Raw genomic sequence first — 25943 nt, 5'->3', positions numbered from 1 at the left:
TGCTGACTCACAGCACCCCCATAGGACAGGGTAAGGGTTTGGGAGATGGTAACTCTTCACATGAATAGAAAGCGCTTTCTCAGAAGAGGCTGGTGGTTTCGAACTTCTAACCTTGAGGTTAGCAGCCCACCTTGAAGCCACTTCTCCAGCAGGGCTTCTCCTGGGGCTACAGGCTGCCTTCCACTGGCACTTCTTCTCTGTTGACTCCTGGTGCGGTGGGCCTGGCGTCCGTCCTCGGCTTGTGGATAGTGGAGACTGTGCCACAGCTCTGCCCCACCCTCTGCCCACATACACACGCCCTCCACCTTGAGCTTGTCAAGGTGCTTGGAAACAGCAGCCTTGTTGGAAGCAGGCTGTACAGCTTGGTGCCAATGTGGCTGTGGGGTTTCTGCGCCAGACTGAGAACTTCCTGTGTTTTCCGTCTCTAGCCAGGTGCTCGAATCAGATAATTATAATAAGTCTTCAAGTGGCTCGGGGGTGGGGGGCCGAGAGGCCAGTAAAGAAGTAGTTAGCGGCCAGCCCACTGCTCTGTGAGCCCACACGCCCATGTGCTGGTGGTAATTGGTTGCAGCCATTTAATTACCCCCTTGGTCTAATTAAGGCAATTACCACTGATCTCCCTACTCAACCTAATTAACAGATTCACTTTACATTAGGCTCCAAAACAAAGAAGTCACCAACGGGTTGCTGTAGTAAGCCCTTCTGCTTTCCTGGCACACTTTGCTGCTCCATGTTGTTTAAGGAGCTGTCCCTGGACTTACGGAAAAAACAACAAACCTTTTATTAAAAGTGGGATATGTGTTTGATGGTTTCATTTAGTATTTCCATTTTCCTGTTCTGTGCTTATTTTTGAAATTCCGTTCTCATTTTAGGGCTCTGTAAAGCCCTGGTAGGTAGATGTCTTTTCACCAGTTTTATCATGTATTTATTTATCTAAGATTTATCCTGCAAGATTATAATTACCTCCCAGGGCATAGGATGTAGTTACTTCATAATTATTTAGCTAAATCTTCATTGGGTCTCTAACACCATTTAAAAATCTAGAGAATAAGAAACAATTCTTTTATTATTATTAGTTGGGATTTAATACATAGATCATTCCGTAGCTCAATCACATCAAGCAGAAATTGTACAATTGCTACCAGTTTCCAAACATTCTTCTTCTCTACGGACCCCTGACATCGTCTTCCTTTTACCTGACCTCCACCACTTCTAACCACATTTCTTTGCTTTTAACTTTTCAAATGAGCCACAGGTAAAATATCTTTAAATTTCGATAGTTATTTACCTTGTAGGCCCTTCTTTTTCAGTAGAAAGATCTTGTCTAAAACCTTCTTCATCAGCGCGTCATCACGTAATCAACCATTTACTCATCCCTGGGACTCTGGTGGTGGTGTCGCTGTTAGGTACCGACCCGGAGCGGCCGTGTGCACAACAGAACAACCCAGCACCGTGTCCTGCGCCGACCTCGCAGCGGTTCCTGTGCTTGAGCCCATTGTTAAGTCCCTGCTTCCATCCATCCCATTGAGAGTCTTCCTCTCTTTTCCGGCCCCTCTGCTTTCCCAGGCTTGAGGCATTTCTCCAGGGCGGGTCTCGGGTCTCTCCTGACTGCATTTCCAGAGTACGTGAGAAGCTCGCCATCCTGGCCTCTGCGCAGCACTCTGGCCGTGGTCTGAGACGCTTCTTTCCCAGGTCGGCTCTAACCGATTGTTGGAGAGTTAGAGTTCTTTCGTTCTCCTCACTCGTCTTAGGGTGGTGGTGCGCTGGATATTGTATGAAGAAAGCTGTTTTCCTTCTTCCTGCATATGAGACTTCTCTCTGGACACATGCTGGGTGTGGAACTTTTGGGAGAGTCAACGGAAGGCTTCTCTTTCACACCGTGCGTGTCCTTAGAGAACAGTAGAGTTGGGTGGTCCGTTATAGCTTCTAGACGTCGGGTTAGGTGGCCAGCGTAGAATCTTGGTTTGTGTGACTCTTGAGAACATGTTTCCTCTTGAGAAATGTCAGGGCTCGGGGCCAGGTCACCTCCAGAAAGCCAGCCTCGAGCCCGGTGTGCGTGTGGGTTCTGCGGTCCCTGCCGTGCAGTGGGCTGTGCCGCCGCCGCACCACCGTGAAGAGCGTGCGTAGGCAAACGGCCGTTCACCTGACGCGCAGGCACGGCGTGCATGCCGGCGGTGGGAAAACCACGCCGAGAGCCGGCTCCAGGCAGGGCTGCCACCCACCCTCAGTTTATCCAAATGGAGGCACAGTGCCGCGAGGAAGGCCTGCCCTCGGCCTCTCTGAACATCTTGCGGGTTTGGGGTTTTATTGTGCGTTGTTTTCAGATGTTAAAATGACAGATGTATTTTTAAGTATCTCATACTTCAGTCTTCAGCGGCCCTAGTACAATGCTGCTGGAAAATCGTCCTGTTTTTCCAGGAGAATTATACTAATTCATAGAAACGACTAACGGTTCTTTTTTTTTTTTTTTTTTACCAGACTGGTTTATTTGTTGCTTTCAAGGCTTATCCTGCAAGAACGATTGCTTTTGCTAAATTCTGACAGGCAAACTCACATTGACCCTGACTCACCCCCCTGTGTTCGGGGGAATGTGTTTTGCTGTGCATTTCCATTGTCCCCTGCAAGAAGTGCCTGCCTGGTGTCTGTCCTGAGGTTTCTCTGAGTAAAGCCATTCGACCTTCCCTTTAATTCTCACAAAGGGTTTCCTGTCTATTGTCTGGACCCCCCTTATTTCCTCTTCTCCCTTTCCCTCCTCCGACATTATTGTTTATTTCCCTCTAAATAAAGGAGACTTTTCATGTCTGAGAAGCACCAGAGGGGCGTTTCCCTGTGGGGTCTCCATTTAAAGCCCTGGGCGGCTTCCTCCTCCCCATCTCCCATCCGAGTTTGCTCTGTGTCTCACGCTTCCTGTCAACTCTGCCCTCGGTGGACTGGTGGGTTCGGTTTCTTCTCAGGAGACCACGGCTTCCTCAGTCACAGTAGCAAAGGAGCGGTTCTCATGCGTCCTTCATAAAACACCTGACTCGAGCTGTGTTGAGACGGGCCATTTCCAGCAAACCTTGGGATTAACAGCCCTTCCCTTCATCAAGATAAAAATCTTCTAGAAGTGGAAACTAGAGCCGGGATGGGACGCCTTCTAGGCGCGGCAGGTCTGAACCTGGGTAGCTACTCTGCCAGCTGTTTTTCCAAAAGGAACAAGAGACACTCACCTAGCGTCGTCCTGGGAGCGACCAGGCCCAATGTTTTACACCGCGGGGTCTTGTGCCATTAGTACCTCCTAACCCCGCCGCGTATAAACACGCACAGCCCCCCTCTAGGACAGAGGGGAGCTGTCCCCTGAGGGCCCCTTGGCTGTAAGCTTTCCGGGAGTCTTCCCCCAGTTCTGTTCGCCAGAGGAGCAGGTGGTGGATTCTTACGGGTGGTCACCAATTGGGTACTTAGTGTCCCTGTGGGTTGGACTGACTAGACGTCCCCACGGGGTTGTGTGTGAAGAAAGCAATTGTGTGTTTCTGTATGTTTTGGTATCTGTAGATTAGGTCTTTGTTCGGCCCTGCCTTCATTCTGACGCCCTGAGGTGTCTCTTCCACCGGCTAGGGGGTGTCATGTTGAGCATCCTACAGTACTTCCTTGGGATTTCTATTGCTGGTGGCATAGTGGTTCTTTGTCAGACTGTGATTCGAAAGGTCCAAAGTTCGAAGCCAGTAGGCCCTCTCTGGCAGAAAGGCAGGGCTCTCTCCTCCCGTGAAGAGTTATATACAGTCTTAGGGACCCAGAGAGGCAGTTCTCTGTCCTTCAGAGTGGCCGTGAGTCAGAATTGACTCCAGGGCAGCAAGCTGCGGTTTCTCCTCTTGTCTGGGCGGAGCCCCTGGTGCTGCAGGGGGCTGACACACGTGGCTGCTGACCGAAAGATTGGTTCTCCCGGGATTGTGGCACCTCAGGAGCGAGACCTGATCCGCCACGTCAGGGGAGCCAGCCACTGAGAACCCCACGGGGTGTACTTCCACTCTGCCCCGCGTGGGGGCAACCCCAGTCAGTCCCCCAGCAATGGCTGTGTCTGTCCGTGCAAATGCTCACCTTCAATCTGTGAAGCGCTGACCTCTGCCTCCTCTGACCTCTAGAACTAAGACATTACCAAACCCACCTGCCCTTGAGTCCATGCTGACTGCAGCTATGTAAGGGAGCAGAAAGCCCAGCCTTCCGTTCTCCCATGGAGCTGTGACCATGCGGACACCAGCCCGATGCATAGCCACTGTACCACCAGGGCACCTGATCATTGGGCCATGTCCTCAGCGTGAGAAAGCAGCACTCGTGAGCTCCGATTCTCTCTTCCAGGCGGCAATGGAGGTGATGCAGTTCAGTAAGGAGGAGGTCCGGGAGGTTCTGCGGCTGCTGGCCGGCATACTCCATCTGGGGAACATAGAATTTATCACTGCTGGTGGAGCCCAGGTCTCCTTCAAAACAGGTGAGATCGCTCCCCCGTCCCAATCGCCCTCCCTCCCTCCCTGGTGGGGTCTTGCTTAAAGTTGGCTACTTAACAACCAGAGAGAGAGAGAGAGAGAGAGAGAGATAGCCAACCAGCCAGCCTTCGGTGCCCATGCGGGTCCCTGGGAATCGGGGATTCTGAAAAGGGAAATTCCTACACAAAGTGTGACCAAGCACATGTAGCCTTGAGGAGATGCGAGGAAGGCCGCCCCACGATGTGTCTCCATGTGGCCCTGGAACAGAGAGCCCCCTGATGGGAAGCATCAGTCCAGAAAAGGCCAGAAGGCGTACAAAGTTATTCTTGACCAAGCTCTTGCTGTTTTTAATAAATAAAAGGGTTTCACGAAGTGGAAATGGGGCCGTCTCTAGAGATTGGATGCAGAAAGAACACTGAGTCACTCTGTCCTAGTTAGCCCAAGGTGCCCCAGGCTTTTGCCTGATACGTCACATGCCCGGGAAGCCCCGAGACCCCGTAGATTGAGGGGTGGCCCCGTGGGTCACGGCTGTGTTTCACCTCAGCTCTGCTGCCACCAGCCCCGGTCCTGGATGAGCAATTTCTCTCCTGGGCAGCCGCATCTCAGACATAGGTTCTCACGGTGGGGTGCTCGGATACCAGGCGGCTTCCAGGAGTCTGGGAAAAGATGGCATGGAGAGAGCGGGTGTTTGCCAGAAGCTCCGCGAAGCCCCTTGGCACCCAGAGAGCCCGTTTTCCGCGTGTGCTGCTTTTCCTTGTTCTGATGGAAGCACTGAGGACACAGGCTGGGGGTGGGAGGTGGGTGGAGTTCAGAAGAGATCGGGGTAGGGGGTGGGCAGCTCTCCCCCAACAGTTGCTTTCCAATGGTTTGTTCCCAGGAGCTCCTGACACTCTTTATTTTAAAATCTTATCATTTTGTTGTTGATGATTTGCAATACACGAAGCCGAACAAACACCACGTCAACACTTGGGGTGCCTGCACGGCAGCCCCGTCCAGTCTGTCTTTCAGTTGTGCCATCATCCTCTCCCTCCTCCTCCGAGCTGCCGCTCCCCAGCAGCCTGAAAGCACTTCCCCTCTGCACCGCCATGCCCTGCGGGGCTGCTGTGCCCAGCGGGATACCGTAGAGACGGTTCCGTGTTCCTTACTGGTTCAGCACAGCCTATGGCTTGGCTTTCTTGGGATGGGTGGAGATGATCTTGCCTTTAGGTTTAAAACTTAGCTCGGGGCAGTCGTTTTTGTTTTTTGGTTTTTTTTGGGGGTGGGGTTCATCCAGCCTCCATGGCTCCAGGAAGTCTGGGGGGAATGGGGTGGGGGTGATAGGCAGTCTCTCGATATTCTTAGATGTCACAGAGGGACACCCCCCCCACACAGAAGCTCTTGTGTCTGCAGATCGCTATGATTAGTTAGTGCTTTTTAAAAAAAGCCTTCCTTCGTTGAAAAAGAGTGATCCCATTGCCTACTAGAATAGGTGGTTTTGTTATAAAACGTCGACCTCACCATTCAAAAACTAGTGCACCCGTTTGCAAGTCCCCATTCTGCCTAGGGTTGGTGGAGATGCTGGATTCTCCGCCCTCGGTCCCTGCACTCTGGGCTCTGCGTGCTGGGGCACCACACGTCACGGAGCCTCTGAAACGGAGAGAGCACGAGTCAAGAAGCAGGTCACAGCCGAGTTATGCTCACAGAAGGGGTTCTGGCCTTACAACCCCCTTGCAGGATCTCAGGGACCCCCCAACCACACGGTCACTGGTTCCTCCCGTCCCCCTTTGTCTGCGATGAGCCTTGGATCCACGCAGGGACCAGATGGGCTTCCCACAAAAATGGGTTCTCAGTGAAATCCACCTGACAGGTTTTTTGCTATGAGGTATCGCTGGGCACGGTTAGCTTCGAGTCCAGAGGGGCCAGCAGCCTGGTTCATCTCGGGGGCCCACACTTGTCTGTCCTTGTGTTGCCAGCTCTGGGCAGGTCTGCGGAGTTACTTGGGCTGGACTCGACGCAGCTCACGGACGCACTGACTCAGAGATCGATGGTCCTCAGGGGAGAGGAGATCCTCACGCCACTCAGCGTCCAGCAGGTACGAGCTCGGTGCCCGCATGTGGCCGGCCATGTCTTCCCGGCTTCATGTCAAAGGCATTGATTACCACAGGTAGCCACGACACACTGCTTCGTGGCCTTCATCCACATACCCCAAAGACAGGAGCTACTGAGGGCTAGAGGGTGCTCAGCTCACCCAGTCGGTGAAATGAAAAATAAACATCTGCAGGCCAGACCTCCTAAATCGGTGCCAGGAAAGAGCAGTGTGTGGGCACTGGAATGGTGGTGACCAAGAAACAAATCTACCTGCAGAGGGCGCAGGGTCAGAGGAAATGAGGGAGCCTTTGCCCAGTGGGTGTAAGGATGCCTGAGGCTGGGTCCTGCTCTGTCCTCTCGCTCCTGGCCGGTCTTGGGAGCAGGGCCTTGGTGCTGCACTGGTGGCAGGGCTCAGCTGTTGTCTGGATGGTCAGCAGTTCAAAACTCACCACCCTTGGGCAGGAGAAAGGTGGCGGTCTGCTCCCATTAAGATTGGCAGTCTCCGAACCTCATGGGACCGTTCTGCCCCGTCCTGTGCGGTCACTGTGAGCCAGAGCCAACTGGGCGGCACAGAGCATCCATTCCTACAACGCTCAGTGCAGCTGGTTTCCTTCTGTGTGAGACGAGAGAATACTCCATCCCTGCTCCGCCGGGTTCTCCTAAGGATGAAAGTAGAAAAATCAATGCCACATTCCTCGTGGCTACCACTGTGCGACCCCCGTTCCTAATTATTATCCTTAGTAAGGAACACATGACCACGGGGTGGTGTGGCGTATTCTTTCCCTCTGCTGCCACCTGGGGCCAGCTGCCCTGTGCCCCCCAGCTCAGAGCTGTGAGCAGAGGAGTGGAAGGGCTAGCCCTCACCCAGAGAAGGTGCCCATACGTACCAGATGCCCAAGCCCACTGCCATCCAGCGATTATGACTCAGCCACCCCCGGCAGGGTTTCCCAGACTGTACGTGTCTGCCGAGAGCACACAGCCCCATCTCTCCATCGGAGTGACTACTGGCTTTGAACCACCAGCCCAGAGGCTAGAGGTCACAGCACCACGCGGGCTCCTTGTGTTTCAAGTAGAATATAAGAAAATGCTGCTGGTGGAGAAAAAAAAAAAAAGCAAGCTCAGACTCTTAATTATTTGCAACGTGAGGGAAAGTGTGCTGGTCTACCCTGGTCCGGCTGTCTCCTTCCGTGCAGCTCGGCTTGCAGAGTTGGATGCGGGCGCTGGGAATCTAAAGGAGCCCTAGCAGTGCAGTGGGCTGCGTGTTGGATTGCTGACCGCAAGGTCACCAATTAGGACCTCCCTGCCACGTCCCTGGAGAAAAATGAGACAACCGGCTCCCACAAAGAGTTACAACATAGGAATCCCACAGGGGCAGTTCAGCTCTGTCCCTCAAGGTCACTGTGCATTTGGAGCTTTTTGGGGGCAGTCCTACTGTGCAGCAAAGGCACTGGTCCCACATCACCGTTTCTGTAGACACCCACATGCTCCTAGGGGCACCCTGGTTTCACCACTAGCCCTTCAGCGGTGTAGACAGAAAGGTGGGAGGTTCAGATCTACCCCGAGGCGCCTGGGAAGAGAGGCCGGGTGCTCTCCTGTGAAATCAGCCCCCAACGACCCGATGGATCACAGTCCTACTGGGAGACATGTGGGGCCACTGGGAGCCCGGTGGTGGGTGCACTCTCTGCCCAAGGCATCTGCCCCTCCCCCAGGCGGTGGACAGCAGGGACTCCTTGGCGATGGCACTTTACGCACGCTGCTTCGAGTGGGTGATCAAGAGGATCAACAGCAGGGTCAAAGGCAAAGAGGACTTCAAGTCCATCGGCATTCTTGACATCTTCGGGTTTGAAAACTTCGAGGTATGGCCCTTAAGGGCGAGGGCCCCTGACTCTCCTGCCCTGTCTCTGGACAGAGCTCTGGAAACACACGCGGGCCTTTTGCGCTGTGGACTCGCTGTTTCGTTTTTCACCTCCGCTTCGTCTCTGTAAATGGTGGCATATGGGGCTTTCGACTGCCGTAGAGGGTTGCTGTCTGGGAGACTCTCAGGGGCAGTTCTGCCCTGCGCTGTAGGGTTGGGGGGAGTGGGCATTGACCCGTGGCAGTGAGTCAGTCTTGTGTGATCATCAGAAGTTAATGGCCAGAGCACTAAAATTGCCTGTTACTTGTCTCCCCCCTTTTAGGTGAATCACTTTGAGCAGTTCAATATCAACTATGCAAACGAGAAGCTTCAGGAATATTTCAACAAGCACATTTTTTCTTTAGAACAACTAGAGTACAGCAGGTAACCTCGAATTCCTGGCCTCTCCTCCCTCCCCGCCAAAATAAATTGTTATATATATATATATTTATTTATTTATATTTATATTAATCAACCTTAAAAGTGTGAGAGAACCAGGCTGGCCCTTCTCTTTGCTCAGGGAAGGCCTGGTGTGGGCAGACATCGACTGGTTCGACAACGGAGAGTGCCTGGACTTGATTGAGAAGGTAGGCAGTGTGGGGAGAGGCTGGGGCCCTCGGGGGTCCAGCTGGGCGGGTTCACTTGTACGGGAAGAGAGCGGCCTGTGCGAACTCGCAGGGCACAGCGGGCCGTATGGAAGCCTCCACGGGCCTGGGAAAGGTTGGGTTTACATACTTGGCCCCGGCAAGCCCTATTGTCTCCCTGCACCTCGCTGTGCGTGGGCCTTACCTACATTTCAGCTTGGCACTAGACGCCTCGCCTGGTGCCAGTAAGTAGGCCGTCTGCCAGTTGTGAGCCTCTCCTCCTCCAACGTGCCAGCTGGTTCGATTTTTAGAATGTGTCTGTTGATAGGGAATTTTCACCCATCTGCTTCCTTTAGAGCATATCCCTCCAATCCGGAAACCTGCAGTACCTCTTTGAACTTGAGAGAGAGTTTGGTGGGAAGGGAGGTGGTGGGAAGGGAGGCGAATGGTTACTGCTACATTCTTGCACCCTTCTTAACTTCTCCTTCAGAAACTGGGCCTTCTGGCTCTCATCAATGAAGAAAGTCATTTCCCACAAGCCACCGACAGCACCTTACTGGAGAAGCTGCACAATCAGCATGCCGTACGTCCGTGCCAAACACTCCCGTTAGGTCCGGATAGCGAGGCTGAGGGTTAAGGTCATAAGCCGAGGGTTCCAAGCTGCTGGCCTTGGGCTCCTGTGTGTAGCTTCCCCACCCCTGCCCCAAACTAAAGCTCCTCCCTTATTGCCAAAGGTACCTTGCTGTGAGCCACGGGATTATATAAGCCACGGGATTATATAAACCACGGGATTATATATGGGCTACTTCTCAGAGTGTGCTCAAACTTGTTTCATGGGGACGGAATTGAGAATTTTCAACCTACTATGAAGAGGCTCTGGTGGCATAGTGGTTATGTATTTGGTTGCTAACTGCAAGGCCCACGGTTCAAAATCACCAGCCGCTCTGTGGGAGAAAGACAAGGTTTTCTGCTGTATAGAAACTCCCATAAAGTTAATCTCAAACTCACTGGGACAGTTGTGCCCTGCCCTGTAGGGTCACTATGAGTCAGAATTCACCATGACAGTGAATTTGGGGGTCTTGGCATTTGTGGGTAGGTTGGGGAGTGTAAGAAGGAGCTTTGGGTGGCATAGCGGGTTAGTTACTGAGTTACTAACCCACCAGTTGTTCCACAGAAAGTCTTGGAAACTCAAAGGGGCAATTCTACTCTATGGGGTTCATCTAGGAATCAGAATCCACTTGAGGATTCTTGTAAATGTTTGCATTTGAGATCATGAAGAGGAACTCTGATGGTAGACTGGCGTGTGCATTGAGCCTGCTAGCCACAAGGTCAGCAGTTCTAATCCACCATCCACTCTGAGCGTGAAAGGTGAGGCTCTCTGCTCACAACAAGATTTAAAGTCTCAGAAAACCCACAGGAGCCGCTTTGCTCTGCCCTATAGGGTCGGTATGAGTCAGAATCAATTCGATGGCAGTGGGTGTGGGTTTTTGGAGCCCTGATGATACAGTGGACTCTGAATTGGGCTGCTAATCACAAGGTCTGCAGTTTGGATCCACCAATGGTTCCTCGTTAGAAAGAGGAGGCTGGCTGCTTCTGTGAAGATTGACGACCTCAGAAGCCCGAGGGCGCAGTTCCACTCTGCCCTGTAGGGTTGCTATGAATCAACTTACAGCAATGGGTTTAAATTGTTGTTTCTATAATGAATGGTATAACCCAGCCTGCCATGGGGTTGCTAGAGCCGATCAAAGACTGTTTTCATTGTCTGTTGCAGTGTATTCTCACTGCGCCCACCTGCACACTCTGCCATCAAGAAGATTCCCACTCACAGCGACCCCAGAGGACAGTAGAACTGCCCCTGTAGGCTTCCAATGCTATAAGTCTTTGTTTGAGCAAAAAGCCTCATCCTTCTCTCAAGGAGCAGCTGGGGGGTTTGAACCACTGGCCTTGTGGTTGGTAGCCAACCCTAACCCAACATGGCCACCAGGGCTCCTGTTGGGAATGCCATTACATCAGTCCGTGAAATATGCTGTTTTTCATTTGTTTTTAGAACAACCACTTTTATGTGAAGCCCAGAGTCGCGGTGCACAATTTTGGAGTGAAACACTACGCTGGAGAGGTAACTCACCTTCGTGACTCAATGCCACGTGTCCCCTTCGGTATGCAGAGCCGGGGGACTTCCAGAAGCCAGTTACTCGCGGGTCGGGGCAGTTCGGGAAAGGTGCCTGGCTTTTTAAAGGGAGGTGCACGTGCCTGCAGTGACTCCTTGCCTCCGCTCGCGCCCCTCTGTTTGATGTTTGAACCCCAGGTGCACTACGATGTCCGGGGGATCCTGGAGAAGAACAGAGACTCCTTTAGAGAAGACCTTCTGGACCTGCTGCGGGAGAGCCGGCAAGTCACTTTCCTTTTCAAGAAAAATAAGCCACACTCACTGCCATCGAGTCCACGCTGACTCACCATGGCCCTATAGGTCACCATGGCCCCAGAGGACAGAGTAGAACTGCCCTGTGAGGTTGAGGCGGTAGCTCTTGACAACAGAAGAAAGCCCGTCTTTGTCCCAAGTGGCTGGTGGTTCCGACTGCTGACCTGTCTTTCGGATCACAGCCCAACGTTCAAGGACTACACTAGACCATGCCCCCAAACCGCTGAGTGACCTTCTGCCCCTCTCACTGTCATGGGGCCGAGTCTGACTCAGCACGCTCAGTAGGTCAGAGAACAGAGTAGTTCAAATCCTACTGCCCTGTAGGGTTTCCAACGGCTGTACATCTTTACTGATGCAGGCGCCCACATCTCTCTCCCTTGGAGCAGAGAAGCTGCTGAGTTCGAACTACCGACCTTGGCCGCCAAGCACGTAACCACTGTGTCTCCAGGGCTCATTTGAAAAGTCATTCATGAGTGAATCTGTATTTGCTCCAATGCTTTAGGTAATGGATATAGAAAGCGTTGCTATTGTGGAGGGAGTTTGATTTGATATCACCCTTCCCAGATGGCATGTGGTTCATTGACACAGTGAAAGGTGTGAAGTCAACAGCAAGGGCAGCGATAATGACCATCAAATGAAGTGTTCTTCCAAGAGCTGTCCCTGGATTCTCTCATTTAGCCTCTATAGCCATCACTCCAGGTTGGGTGCTGTGTTTAGTCCTGACAGGCAGATGAGGAAACTGAGGCAGGAAGCAGTTAAATGACTTGCCCCGAACCACACAAATGGTAAACTGCGGAGCTTACTTTTGACCTGGCCTGCATGGCCAGTATGACCTCATTTCTGCCCAGCAAGCCCACGGCTGAAATGGATTTCACACCACCGTGGACTTGGGCCTTGGCTTCGGAGTCCCCTATGCCTCCAGGGAGTGCAAGGGATGTCAGGGAAGATAAACAAGCCGTAATTCAGCTAGGATTGTAGATGTTGCTAGGAGCTGTCAGGTCGCTTCCAATTCTTCGTGCTGATGAACAGCACAAGGTCCAACCCAGCCCTGTGCCGGCCTCGTAACTGATGTTTGGGCCCGCTGTTGTGGCCTGTGTCGGTCCATCTTGCCAAGGGGCTGCACCTTTTCCAGGGACTGGTCCCTCCTGAGAACATGTCCAAGTGAGCGAGACAAAGTCCCATCATCCTCGTTTCTCAGGTGCATTCTGGCTGGGTTGCTTCCAAGCCCAATTCACTCGTTCGCACAGCCCACTGGACATTCAGTCTTCTTCCCCAACACCATCAACCACCGCATCATTTCACCACCATCTACCAAAATCGGTTCACCAACACCATCAACCACAGCATCAGTTCCCCACCATCCACCACAATCGGTTCACCAACACCATCAACTACCATATCATTTCACCACCATCTACCACAATCGGTTCATCAACACCATCAACCACAGCATCAGTTTACCATCTACCACAATCGGTTCACCAACACCATCAACCACTGCATCAGTTCACCACCATCTACCATAATCGACTCACCAACACCATCAACCACCATATCAGTTCAACACTATCAACCACAATCGGTTCACCACCATCAACCACAGCATCAGCTCACCATCAACCACAATCAGTTCACCACCATCAACCACAGCATCAGCTCACCATCAACCACAATCAGTTCAACACCATCAACCACAGCATCAGCTCACCATCAACCACAATCAGTTCACCACCATCAACCACAGCATGAGTTCGTCTGCACCATCTACCACAGCATCAGTTCTTAGGCTGCACCAGATGCTTGGGGGCAGTTAGAGATAAGCTGGTGCATGTTGCACACGCTTTAGGCTGTACGTTGTGACGCCTTTGCTTCGGCATTTTAAAGCAGTCTTCAGCAGATCTTAAAGCATGCTTCAACTGCCGCATCCGTGGGAGTTGCTTGATTGTGGATCCAAGGAAGATGAAATCCTTCACGGTTCCCATCCTCTCTATCTTGATGTTGCTTCTTGAGCCAGTCTTGCGCAGTTTTAATTACTTTGCTTATGCCGAGGTGTAATCCATGTCGAAGGCTGCTGTCTTTGATCTTCCTCAGCAAGGGCCTGGAGTCTTCCTCGCTCCCAGAAAGCTGTGTTGTCTTATCTTTAATAAGCCTACTCTTCTAGTGCAGTCCAGCTCTCGGGTGATCTGCTCAGCAGACGATTGAATATGTGCCACGAGAAGGTGCCACCCTGCCGCACACCCACTCGTCCTGATTTTAATCCACACAGCGTTCCCTTGTTTTATTCACATGGTCAGTTCATACCATGAAGTCAGCTGTTAGGAGAACATGCAGAAAGCGGAAGAATGACCCCTTAGGTTTTTATAAGGAGCGCTGGTGGAGCAGTGGCTAACGAGTTGGACTGCTAACTTTTAAGGTCAGCTGTTCAAATCTGCCAGCTGCTCTGAGTGAGAAGGATGGGGCTTTCTATGCCCATAAAGAGTCAACTGTCTCCGAAACCCACAGGGGCAATTCCCACCCTGCCCTGTCTGGTCACTGTGAGTTGGTACTGACTCGACGGCAGTAACTTTTTGGTTAGGTTTTTGTAGATAATCAACTGGGCTTTAGTTGGTGGTATAACCAACATACTCAGCTGCTAATGGAAAGGTGGACAGTTCGCGCCCACTCAGTTCTAATCAGGTGCTTTGTCAGAAAGGCCTGGCAATCCATTTCCAAAGAAGCATTTCTGGAAAACTGGAGCACAGTTTACGCCAACACACATGGAGTCGCCACACACCAGGGCCAGGTGACCGCAACTACTATTTTCATCGAGGTTTTGTTTGTTTTTTTAACCCTAGGAAGGTAGTGAACTTTCTACATTTCAGAAGTTTCTATGAGAGAAAGGGGGGTGGGGTGGGGGAATGCTTACCTTGAGACCTACCTGTCAATCCTTGTGTCAGACCCAGTGCAAATCTGCAACAGAAAACAAGTGTTTTCCTGTAGCTGGAAGGGAAGCTATGCACGGTGATTGGATGTGGTTCTAGAAGAGGAACTTCCACCAGGTGTTTTCTGTGGGCCGGGAACCAGGAAAGCATGCATCCAGGCGCTCAGCCTTCTCTCAAGCAGGTGTGGTGCTGCGGCAGAGGAGCTGGCTCTGAAGCAGTGGTTCTCAACCTTCTTAATGCCGCGACCCTTTAACATAGTTCCTCATGTTGTGGTGACACTCCCCCCGCCCCTCCGCCATAAAATTATTTCCGTTGCTACTTCATAGACATCGTTTTGCTCCTGCTATAACCGGGCAACCCCTGTGAAAGGGTCATTCGACCCCCAAAGGGATCGAGACCCACAGGTTGAGAACCGCTGCTGTAAACTATCAGCTTAGAAGCTCAGCATTTAAAACATTCCATCTTTAAATTCATTTCACTGTCTGATGGTGTAGTGGGCTAGGCATTGGGCTACTGGTGGCAAGGTTGGCAGTTCAAACTCACCAGCTGTCCTAATGGAGAAATATGAGGCTGTGTGCTGCTGTAGAGATTTCTGGACTCGGAGACCCTGTGGGTCAGGTCTACTCTGCCCTGTGGAGTCGCTAGGAGCTGGGTGGGCGTGGTCATGAACCTCCACCCCCATTGTGCCCTGGGTTGCCCACGGCAGCTGACGGCATGTGGTCCAGCATGTGCCCTGAAGCAGCAGCAGGACTTGAATGTTTCAGGGCCATGTCAGGCTGCAAAGAGGGAGGTTAAGCCACCCCCAACGCTGTCTTTTGGTTACCATCTCCCCTCCACATCTTAACACAAGCGCTGCGGTGGTCTTGGGCTTCGGGACATGAAACTACAGATCACCAAGGGAGGTTGCTGGGGGGCCCTGTCACCAGGCCCCCATCTGGTCTTGCTCTCTGTGGCAGGAGACACCCATGCTTGCCCCCACCCCAATCCCATGACATCCGTGACCTGCTAATGGAACCGAAGCCACACTCCCCAGCCTCCTCTAGTCCAGAGCGGATGGCCACGGGTGTTAAAACAACTCCCAGATCAGTGACAAAGGGTCGGTCCAAGGAAGAAGGGACTGGGGAGTGAGTGCTCGCCTCCCGGTCACCTGGGACTGCTGTCCCCCCTTCCTGGTGACAGCCAGACTCCCAGCTCTGGAGTCTGTCATGTCATCCACTTAATCAGATCAACAGGAAGGTCTGAGAAGCTTCTCTGTATTAGCCGTGATTTAAATCCGCCTTTTTAACACTGTGTTCACTCGGGGCCTGGCGGCTGGGCAGTTTCTTGTGTAACAGCCTTCGTGGCAGAGACGCCCCCATTGCCCAGAAGAAACAACCAAGGTCCTCAGAGAGGTGGCACCTTGTTGGGCGAGCCCGGACCTGAACCTCATTTGATTCGTCCCCGTGGAAGCGCGACCGGGGCGCTCCAGTTCAGACCTCTGCTGTTCCGTGGGGCGGGCAGAGCAAACAGCATTGCCCTTGTCCGGGCCCGGGCCGCTTGCAGGTGCAGGGGCTAGAGGACTTAGTTGTTGGCCCAAAGGCCGGAGGCTCAGACCCACCAGCCGCCCCGAGGGAGAAAGATGAGGCTTTCTGCTCCCGTAAAGGCGGACAGTCTCGGAAACCGTACATGGGGTTGGCGTGGGTCAGAACTGAGGCCCCCGACGGCGGCAGCTTGCTTGTGTCGATCTAAGGAGCCCGGCTGGTGCAGGGGTAAGAAGCACATGGCTGCAGAACCTGCCCGCCGCTCTGGGGGAGAAAGGGGCGGCCCTCTGCTGCCCCGAAGCAGCTCTGGGCAGTTCCACTCTGATCCTTCCACAGCCGTGATGAGTTGGAGCCGACTCGATGAAGGCCCGGAGCTAGCGTAGTCCCTGACTAGGTTGTCCCGAAAGTGGGGTGCTCCCCCCCCACCTTCGCAGTGGTTTGCACAGGGCTCTGGAGGCCTGGGCAGCTTGCGGTGCCCCCGGGCGCCTTGGCAGGGCTGGGTTGGGATCTTAGGGAGCCCGCCTGGCTCTCCCAGCCCTCAGCCTATTACTCTCAATTATCAGTGGGAAAATGCCCGGTAATTACAGTCACCCGGCGCCTAATGACAGGGTGTGCGCGCCTCCTGAGGCTCCCTCCGCCTGCTTCGTCCGGCAGGTTCGACTTCATCTACGACCTCTTTGAGCATGCCTGCAGCCGCGGCAGCCAAGACACCCTCAAGTACGGCACCAAGCACCGGCGTCCCACCGTCAGCTCGCAGTTCAAGGTCAGTGTGCTTGTGTGCACGCACCGCTGGGCCCAGCGCTGTCGTAACCTGAGGGACTTGAACCTGGGTGTGTACCGTGCCTTAGAAGTGAAACAGTGTCCATTTCTTTTCTCAGAAGATGAGATTTTCCTATTCCCGTAAAGAGTTCAAATCTCGAAACCCACGGGGGCAGTTCTGCCCTGCTTTGTAGGGTCACCCTGGGTCAGAATCAACTCGGGCACTGTGGGTTTGGTTTTTTCAGTGGCAGTCTAAATCGGTTTGGCCACTAGGGATCTCCCTGGTTCATAAGGGCTCTTGGGAAATAGGGTCTTGTGTCTTCCTTGTCTGTGTCGGGTGTGTTGCTCCCAGCCACACGGCGTCATCGGCGCTCGGAAGGATGGCCAAAGAAGATTGGTGCTATTCCCTGCTCCAGGTGTCCAGGGGAGGGGGCTAGTTAGGCCGGTGGGTCTGCAGACCTCCCCTCTGTGAGGCCTCTGCCAGTCAGCTGGTCTTGGCCGAATGTCTAGCTCAGTGGTTTTCAACCTTCCTAATGCCACGGCCCTTTAATACAGCTCCGCATGGTTGTGGTGACCCTCAACCATAAAATTATTTTCGCTGCTACTTCATAACTGCAATTTTGCAACTGTTATGAATCGGGTGACCCCTGTGAAAAGGTCATTTGACCCCCACAGATTGAGAACCTCTGGTCTAGCTGGAGACAGCTAGCCACACCCCACCATGGCAGGCGGCCCAGGTGATGCTGTAGGAAGGGCGGTTCTAACCCAGATAGAATACAATCATTCATGGCCACGGTTGGTGACACTCATTAAGTCCCCGGCGTTGGGCTGCTCACCGTCCATGCGGATTCTGGTTCGTTCCCCATACAACGTCTAGGCACTGCCCCCATTTTACAGTGGAGGAAACCGAGGTGTAGAGATGCTGAGTCCCACTGGGTCCCTGTGAGCACGGAAGCTTGGTTCACCTCCCAGCGGCAGCATTTGCTGGGCTTTTCCCTGAAGTCGTTGCCTGGACGAGACACAGTGGATGTGCGGATTTTAAATGGACCAGGAATCCAGGCAGTGGAGAGGGGAGGCTGGCCTCTCTGGTAGAGACATGGGGGGTCTAAAGGGCTCTGCAGAAGAGATTTCCAGCTCTCTGTGGGGGCTGAGACTGGACAGGTCCAGCAGAGCAGTAGGGTTTGTCAGAACTGAGTTTGCATCAAGCAGGAAGGGCCGTGAACCCAGGATGTCTTATTATCTGTGACCAGTCCTTGAGCCTTCTGAGCTGAGGATTGACTAGCTGAGGAAGTATCAGAGGCAACGATGTATGATTTCTTCATGGCAGAATTGCGTGAGAGCAAGGAGCAGAGGAAAACCCCAGTGAATTAAGAGACGTAAAAGACAAATCAACTAGGGGCCCAACCTTACTGCATCCCGATTCAAAGAGCAAACAGTACCTAATACCCAGGGCTCAAGTAGAGAGGAATTGTTTTGGAAATGTTGATGGCGACATGTACAAGTGTGCTTAACACTATGGAATGGTGGGTGGTTAAAAGATTTGTAAGAACCCTCCCAATAAAATGATAAAAAGGAGAGAGAAAGACCAGATGGTTTGGGAAAGTCTGGCCTCTGAGATGCTCGAGAATTGTCATTCTGACCCAGAGGAATGGGTGTTTGGTGGTCCTGATGCTGTAGCTACAGCTCCCTTGGTACGGGGCTTACCCTTGAATGCCGCCCCCGAAAATCCCCACGGGACAAATGACGGTGACGCCCGTGACTAGCTTCTGAGCGAGGGGTGGGGACGCTGTGCGTGGGGACGGACGGGGATCGGAGGGAATGAGATCGGCTCTGAGCTGCAGCCGACGAGGAGAGCCGCCATAAACATCTGTCTGCTCCACCAGCTGGGAAGCATTCTCCATCATTAAAAGAAGAAAATAAGATAGTAGTCCTGATGGCTGATCTAGATTCTGAAAGGCGGGGTGACCTGAAGAGGGGAAAGGTGAGAGGCTCTGACTCAGATTGGGGAATTACCGGTCTTTAAAAAATAAATGAACGCTTGCCGTGGAGTTGAGACTCCTGGTGACTGGCCCCGGGTGGCAGTGGCTGGTTTTCTTAGAAGTCGATCACCAGGCCTTTCTTCCCAGTTACCTCAGGGAGGACTTGACCACCGGGGAGCAGCAGAACCACTGATCACCCAGAGACTCCAAAGCCCTGCCGCAGGCTGTCGTCTCGGTAGGAAGACTGAATTAGGAGTAACGGCAGCAGAGAATTGACCCCCCCCCTTTTTCTTTTCTTTTTTTTTTTGTTGCTTTCATTGGGCTTCACGTTCTACTGACATAAGTCACGGATCATGCGGTAGTTTAAGCGTATTGAAGGGAGTTGTGCAGTCATCACCGCAATCGGTTTTGGAACATTTCTTCTTTCCTGTGCCTTTTGTTACTAGCGCTCCATATCCCCTCAACCCCAGGAAGCTATTAATCCAGTTACGCTCTCTCTAGATTTACCTGTCCTGGGAGATCAAGTGAGAGGGTGTGACATTTTAACCAAGCTTCATCTGCCAGGATCAACTTGGGGCTATTCACATCCCTCCACGATGGTCAGAGGGGATTCAGTCTCAATCCACCCGAGGACCCTGCAGAGGGATTTGGGGTTTCCACTGTGATCCACAGCGTTTGACAAACTGGGCATTGACCGCTGGCGTACTTCTTGAGAATGGATTTTCTAAGACGTGGCCAGTGATTTTTTTTTTAATATTGTGAACTCGTTTTGATGACCGTTGATAGTAATATCTCTTTGGCTTTGCTTTCACTTAACATCATTTTTAAAAGGAAAAAAAAAAACCAACTCTTGCTATTAACCCTGGTTTGTCTTGTTATAATTTGCGTGTCGCTTCTGGTGAGTGTCCAGGTGCAGAGGAGGCGGGGAGGGCTGTGTCAGAGATGAGACCAACCCTGCTTTTTCTCTCGCAGGACTCGCTGCATTCCTTAATGGCTACGCTCAGCGCCTCGAATCCCTTCTTTGTCCGCTGCATCAAGCCCAACACGCAAAAGGTACGGTTCCTGAGCACGCTGGTGAGGACGCACCCGCCCCGGGGGCGACCCCTTGCATCGTTGATGGCCGGATGAGCCTCTGACAGGGGATGGGGCGGGCGGGTGGTGGATCTATTTCCCCGTGTCACCGGGGGCCTGTTGGTGTGCTTTCTGTTGATGTCATTAGGGTTGGGGGATTCTGCCGAGAACAGATACGGCAGCAGCATGGCCCCTGCCAGCTCTGCGGTGCATTCGGTTCGGAAGCCGTAGTCAACTCCAGAGCGGACGGTGCTAGGACGCACAGCCGAGGTGCTCTGTGTGTGTGTGTGTGTGTGTGTGATTGTCTGGTGTGATTGGTTTGCTTTGGTGCACAGTCGGAGGAGGGATGTTGTTCTAAGGGGCAGCGCTGGCCTTGCAGTCTGGTTCGCTGGTGGCTCTGACTGCAACATTCCGGCCAGGCCGTGGTCAGTATGCTGTTTTGCTTTCTGTTTCCGCAGAAGCCTGTGTTCGAGCCGAGACAGGTGTCTAGATGTCTCCTCCCGCTCTCCTCACCTCTGCCGATTTGGCACTTGATTGTACCATGTCCTTTATGAAACGGTTTTATTGATAGGTAATTCGCATAGCATGCAGTTTTTCATTTTATCAGCACTCTGGGTCCCGCCGTAGTAACTCTCGAACACCAGAGACTTAAAAAACCCAGCGTCGGATCCATGCCACCTGCTGAAGCCAGGGCTAAATGGACACATCCCTTAAAAAGGCAGGACACTGAGCCTTCCTTGATTTTGGGGGCCCCTCAGTTCAGGTAGAATCCACCCCCTTTAGGAAACAAGGCCTAAATGTGTCCCCCGGGCACTGTGTCTGCTTCTGGTCACTCTGTCAGTTGCGTGTGCTTTCACTTAACTTAATCTCACGAAGTAGCTTTTAACTTAATCTCCCCGCGGTGGCGCCTGGCCTGCAGTTGAACGGCGTGACTGACAGGCTCGAACGTTTCGTTGACAAACTTGCACACTCTCCCTTCTCGGAAAGGGAAGCGGGGCCCCGACTCGAGAGTCGCGTGTTGAGTTTGCTCCCCTTGCTCCCAGGAGGTGCTGGGGTCAGCATGCGGTGGTTACGTGTGCGACATGGGGTGCCCAGGACTGGTGGCACACAGGCGAGAGAGAGAAAGATCCACCCCTGCTTAGTGTGAAAGGCATCAGTTTGTTTCAAAGTTTGACTTGCCTTTCTGTGGGTGCGCCTCTGTTTGGGTGATGCAGAAAGCAGCCCTTCCCTCGGGTAGCACTTGGAGATGCCAGCAGCAGTCCGTTCTTAGGGACTGAACACAGCATGGCTTCTTTGGCTTCTCTTTCACTTGCCATCCTTGTGAATTACGGTCCCAGGGAGCGGCCTTCACTGTCGGCAGGAGAGATGGGCTTTGTGTCTCTGCTGTATGTACTTGGGGACCATGTGGCCTCTCTGAGCTCGTCTGCCCTCTGCTTTCCAGGGGGCCGGTGGGGGGGGGCGTGTGGGGACACGGTATCTATCGTATGTCACCTTTCAGGGATGTACGTGGTTTCTCGCTTGGACATGGTGGGCCCTGGGTTCAAGGTGGGCCCTTGCTTTTCTTCAACGGTGCGCAAAACCCTGCAGCGACATTCATCCCAGCCTGGGTTCTGTGAAGCCGGGCACCCAGACCGCCAGGCCTGCTCCAGGGGTCGGCGTTTGAATGGCCCCAGGTTTGGGTCACCTCATTTTCTTCTCTGTTGTCCTGGCGGCCAGGACAGGCCAGCCCGTTGAAGAATGGCCTCTTCCACACAGATGTCTGACTGTACCTCCTTGGTGCATTTCGTAAAATGAGCCACCTCGATTGGATAGATCCACTTGTCTGGCCTTCCCTGGCCTGCCCCGAGTAAGAGCACACCAAGAGATGGGACTTCGGGTCTTGCTGGCACTTTGCTTCCCCATTTACTCGTGAATGCTCTATATGCGCCCAGCATTTGCCTTACCCGCCGTCTTCAAGGCTCTGGTTTGGTGGAACTGGCTGCCTTCACCGTGTGTGTGGCATTACCATTAACTGCTTCCCAGACTTCTCATCGCCAACCCAGAAACCCCAGACCAGCAAAGTCCTCACCCCCCTCATCCCCATCCCCATGGAGACCACCAGTCTGCTCGGTCTCTGTGAATTTATGTACAAGGGGACCACACACTGCCTGCCCTGTCACTTGGGGTAGGGTTTTCAAGGCGCATTCACGTCGGAGTGTTTCAGAGCCTCATGCCTTTCCGTAGCTGAATAACGTTCGTGTGTGCACGAGTGTGTGTGTGCCCCGGTGCTCCTCCGGGCATCTGTCAGCTTTGATATTTGGCTCATTTCCACCCTGTGGCTGTTGTGAGACGCTGTGAGCACCGATGTGCCTGTACCGTGGGAGTCGCTCTTCAGTCCCTCTGGGTTCACTCCGTTCATTCCTGGAGTGGCATTGCCGGGACTTATGCTCTCCTGTTGGAAGGAGCCCTGGGGACAGTGCTATGATGAATCAGGATGCATACTGCAAGGTCAGCAGTTCAAGCCCACTGGTCCAGTGGTTCTCAACTTTCCTCATGCCGCCATCCTTTCACACAGCCTCTCATGTGGTGGTGACCCCCCAACCAGAACATTATTTTTGTTGCTACTTCATCACTGTGATTTTGCTACTGTTATGAATCAGGCGACCCCTGTGAAAGGGTCGCTCGACTCCCAAAGGGGTCACGACCCACAGGTTGAGAACCGCTGCACTAGTGGTTTCTCAGTGGAAAGATAGGAGGTTTCTACTCTCTTACAGAGTTACAGTCTCGGAACCTCACAGGGGCCGTTCTACCTTGTCCTGTAGGGTCTTGATAAGTCGGAATCGACTCAGTGGCAGGGAATGTGCTACTGGTGCTGTATTCAGGACACTCCGAAAATAAGGAGCAGGCGCCCGAGCGGAACAGCTGAGGTCTGAGATGGTGGCGTGACCAAGTGTCACTCCCGGTGGAACTGTGGCTGTTGTGTGCAGTCTGGTTGATTACACCTGGACTGACCCCCTAGGGCAGAACAGCTCTGCCATGTAGTGTCTGTGTGGGGGACAGATGGCCAGCTCTTTTCTCTCACGGCACAGCTGACGGGTCTAAACCACTGACCACTGAACTGCAGCCGGCGGCTTCATGTGTCCTGCCAACAGGGCTTGTTACTGCGTTCATTAGATCTTGGGGATACGCGCGACAGCTAATCTGGGTGCAGTTCAATACGAGGTTGTTACTGACTTAGGTGATAGGAAGTTTACTTTGATGCAGGGTTCCTTTATAACAACTTACTTAGTCCAGAGATCAACATGTCTAGAAATGGCCCCCGGAGAATCTTGCTGTTCCTGTCCACAGAGATGGAGAAACACGTGTTTTGGTGTGGGGTCATGGGGCAAAGGGACATGGGCAGTCTCCCCTCACCTCCTGTCTTTTGGAGGCAGTTGTTGATCAAGGACTATCTAAGTACCTCGGTCTGCTAAAGGACCAGTCTGTCTTGGAAGAAGTACAGCCAGCGTGCTCCTTAGAAGCAAGGATGGTGCGATGTCTCCTTACATACTTTGGGCACGTTGTCAGGAGAAGGACATTCTGCTGGGTGATGTGGAGGGGCCAGCGAAAGAGAGGAATGCCCTTGAGGAGGAGATGGATTGTGGTGGGGTCAGGTGTGGGAGTGTCTGTGGACATGGCCCGGGACTGGGCAGTGTTGCTCTCTGTTATGCGCAGGCTCCGAACAGACTCGATGCCATCTGACCTAAGTTGTTGCGCGTATCATTCAGGCATGAAGATCCTGGCTTCTGGCAGCTTCTACATCTTTTGGACAGGTCCTCCGACCAAAGAGCACAGCCCCTGACTGTAGTCTGTGGGCTAGACCTGTGGCAGGCGGTAGAGGAAGGGATGGCGTAGTTGCTTTGGGTTTTTAGGAAGATAAAATAAGACACTCACAGTGGCCAGGGGGAACACAGCCCCCGCCCCTCTTCACCACCAGAGCCTGGGCAGTAGGACCTCGTCTCCCCTCCTCAGTATATGCATGAGCCCCCACCCCCCACCCCCCATGGGCACATGGATTCCAGGAATCCAGAAGTCCCGCATGGGTTATTCCTGGGCCCTCGGTAGTTGGCAGTTTGGGATTTCGTTTGGCTTTCCATGGCTGGTGCCAAGGAGGAGGCAGATTCTGAGGTTCTGGAAGAAATATGTCAATGTGGGCTTTTTATTTATTTATTTATTTATTTTGTGTGTGTGTGTGTGTGTTCTTTTTTTTAAAATTTTTTTTATTTTAACAATTTATTGGGGCTGATACAATTCTTTTCACAGTTCATACATATACATACATCAATTGTATAAAGCACATCTGTACAGTCTTTGCCCTAATCATTTTTTTCTCTTTTCTTCTTTTACATTTTATTAGGGACTCAAACAACTCTTACCACAATCCATACATATACATACATCAATTGTATAAAGCACATCCATACATTCCCTGCCCCAATCATTCTCAAGGCATTTGCTCTCCACTTAAGCCCCTTGCATCAGGTCCTCTTTTTCCCCCCTCCCTCCCCATTCCCCCCTCCCTCATATGCCCTTGATAATTTATACCTCGTTATTTTGTCATATCTTGCCCTATCCGGAGTCTCCCTTCCCCCCTTCTCTGCTGTCCCTCTCCCAGGGAAGAGGTCACATGTGGATCCTTGTAATCAGTTCCCCCTTTCCAACCCACTCACCCTCCACTCTCCCAGCATCGTCCCTCACACCCTTGGTCCTGAAGGTATCATCCACCCTGGATTCCCTGTACCTCCAACCCTCATATGTACCAGTGTACAGCCTCTGTCCTATCCAGCCCTGCAAGGTAGAATTCAGATCATGGTAGTTGGGGGGAGGAAGCATCCAGGATCTGGGGGAAAGCTGTGTTCTTCATCGATACTACCTCACACCCTAATTAACCCATCTCCTCTCCTAAACCCCTCTATGAAGGGATCTCCATTGGCCGACACTTGGGCCTTGGGTCTCCACTCTGCACTTCCCCCTTCATTTAATATGATATATATATATATACATATATACATATACACATATATACACATACATACACACACTTATATCTTTTTTTTTTTTGCATGATGCCTTATACCTGGTCCCTTGGGCACCTCTTGATCGCACTGGCCGGTGTGCTTCTTCCATGTGGGCTTATTTGCTTCTGAGCTAGATGGCCACTTGTTCACCTTCAAGCCTTTAAGACCCCAGACACTATCTCTTTTAATAGCCGGGCACCATCAGCTTTCTTCACTACATTTGCTTATGCACCCATTTGTCTTCAGCGATCCTCTCATGGAGGTGTACAGTCAATGATACGATTTTTTGTTCTTTGATGCCTGGTAACTGATCCCTTTGGGACCACTCGATCACACAGGCTGGTGTGTTCTTCCATGTGGACTTTGTTGCTTCTGAGCTAGATGGCCGCTTGTTTATCTTCAAGCCTTTAAGACCCCAGTCACTATCTCTTTTGATAGCCGGGCACCGTAGAGCAGCCAGTCCACAGAGAGAACAACATGACTGGCCCTACTATGAGACATGATGCCCCTCAGTGACTAAGGGCGATACAGGGGACAGCACCGGAGACACAGTGTGGGAATTGCACCTGACCTGATCCCACCACACCGAGGCAAATCACTGGGGGAGTGCAGCGGAACAGCAAGGGAATGGAGTGGCAAGGTCCCCAGGGAATGCTTTTTATTTATTTTTAATCCATCACTAAGCTCATCTCGAGCGCCGTGTGACAGGCACTTCACTGGGCTCCTTGGGCTTCCTCTGGGAGCTCAGTGTGGAGCTGGGGGGGTGGGCTCATGTCTAGCCACCCCCCCTATCCTCTGAAGAACCTGATCTTCCTCTAAACTCAGCTGAGGTGGTTGAGAACCCACCAAGGGCAGCCCGCCCGCCCGAGGGGAGCAGGTTTCCAGCTGATGGGGGAGGCGGCCTTGGGGTTGTTTTTCTGGCGTGAAATAGGATTTGCCGAGGCAGCAGGACGTAGCTACCCAGAAGTCTCCCGTCCAACCCCAGCAGACACGCTCAGTATCAGAACGAACCCCCCCTCCCCCAAAGAAACAAAAGCAAAAAGGCTGTCCCACCAACTGTAGCATCTCCTGTCTGCATGGTATCTTAGCAAGTAGGTTCCACTCCGAAAAGTCTCATAACCATTTCTCAAACCACCCCCTTTCCCCCACGCCCACCTCCCCGGAAGAAAGGAAGGGGCCTGTTCAGGTGTGCGGACTGATGTCTCTGTCCTGAGCACCGAGTGTCAGGAGGCCAAG

At 52.6% G+C, this 25943-nt stretch overlaps 1 protein-coding gene across 1 annotated transcript in view; it reads left to right on the top strand.

Annotated features, from left to right (window-relative positions):
• MYO10 (myosin X) overlaps nucleotides 1–25943 on the top strand; it is a 195709-nt gene that overhangs the window by 108088 nt on the left and 61678 nt on the right. The window contains exons 10-19 of the mRNA XM_075540884.1: nucleotides 4333–4462; nucleotides 6410–6528; nucleotides 8234–8380; nucleotides 8702–8802; nucleotides 8939–9005; nucleotides 9493–9585; nucleotides 11050–11118; nucleotides 11308–11390; nucleotides 16517–16625; nucleotides 19573–19653. Of these exons, the coding sequence (XP_075396999.1) occupies nucleotides 4333–4462; nucleotides 6410–6528; nucleotides 8234–8380; nucleotides 8702–8802; nucleotides 8939–9005; nucleotides 9493–9585; nucleotides 11050–11118; nucleotides 11308–11390; nucleotides 16517–16625; nucleotides 19573–19653 (999 nt within the window). The remainder of the gene's footprint in view (nucleotides 1–4332; nucleotides 4463–6409; nucleotides 6529–8233; nucleotides 8381–8701; nucleotides 8803–8938; nucleotides 9006–9492; nucleotides 9586–11049; nucleotides 11119–11307; nucleotides 11391–16516; nucleotides 16626–19572; nucleotides 19654–25943) is intronic.

This window comes from Tenrec ecaudatus, chromosome 2, assembly GCF_050624435.1.
Source record: "Tenrec ecaudatus isolate mTenEca1 chromosome 2, mTenEca1.hap1, whole genome shotgun sequence".
Classification (NCBI taxonomy): domain Eukaryota; kingdom Metazoa; phylum Chordata; class Mammalia; order Afrosoricida; family Tenrecidae; genus Tenrec; species Tenrec ecaudatus.
Note: the sequence above shows the minus strand (reverse complement) of the source record. Positions and strands in the feature narration are given on the sequence as shown.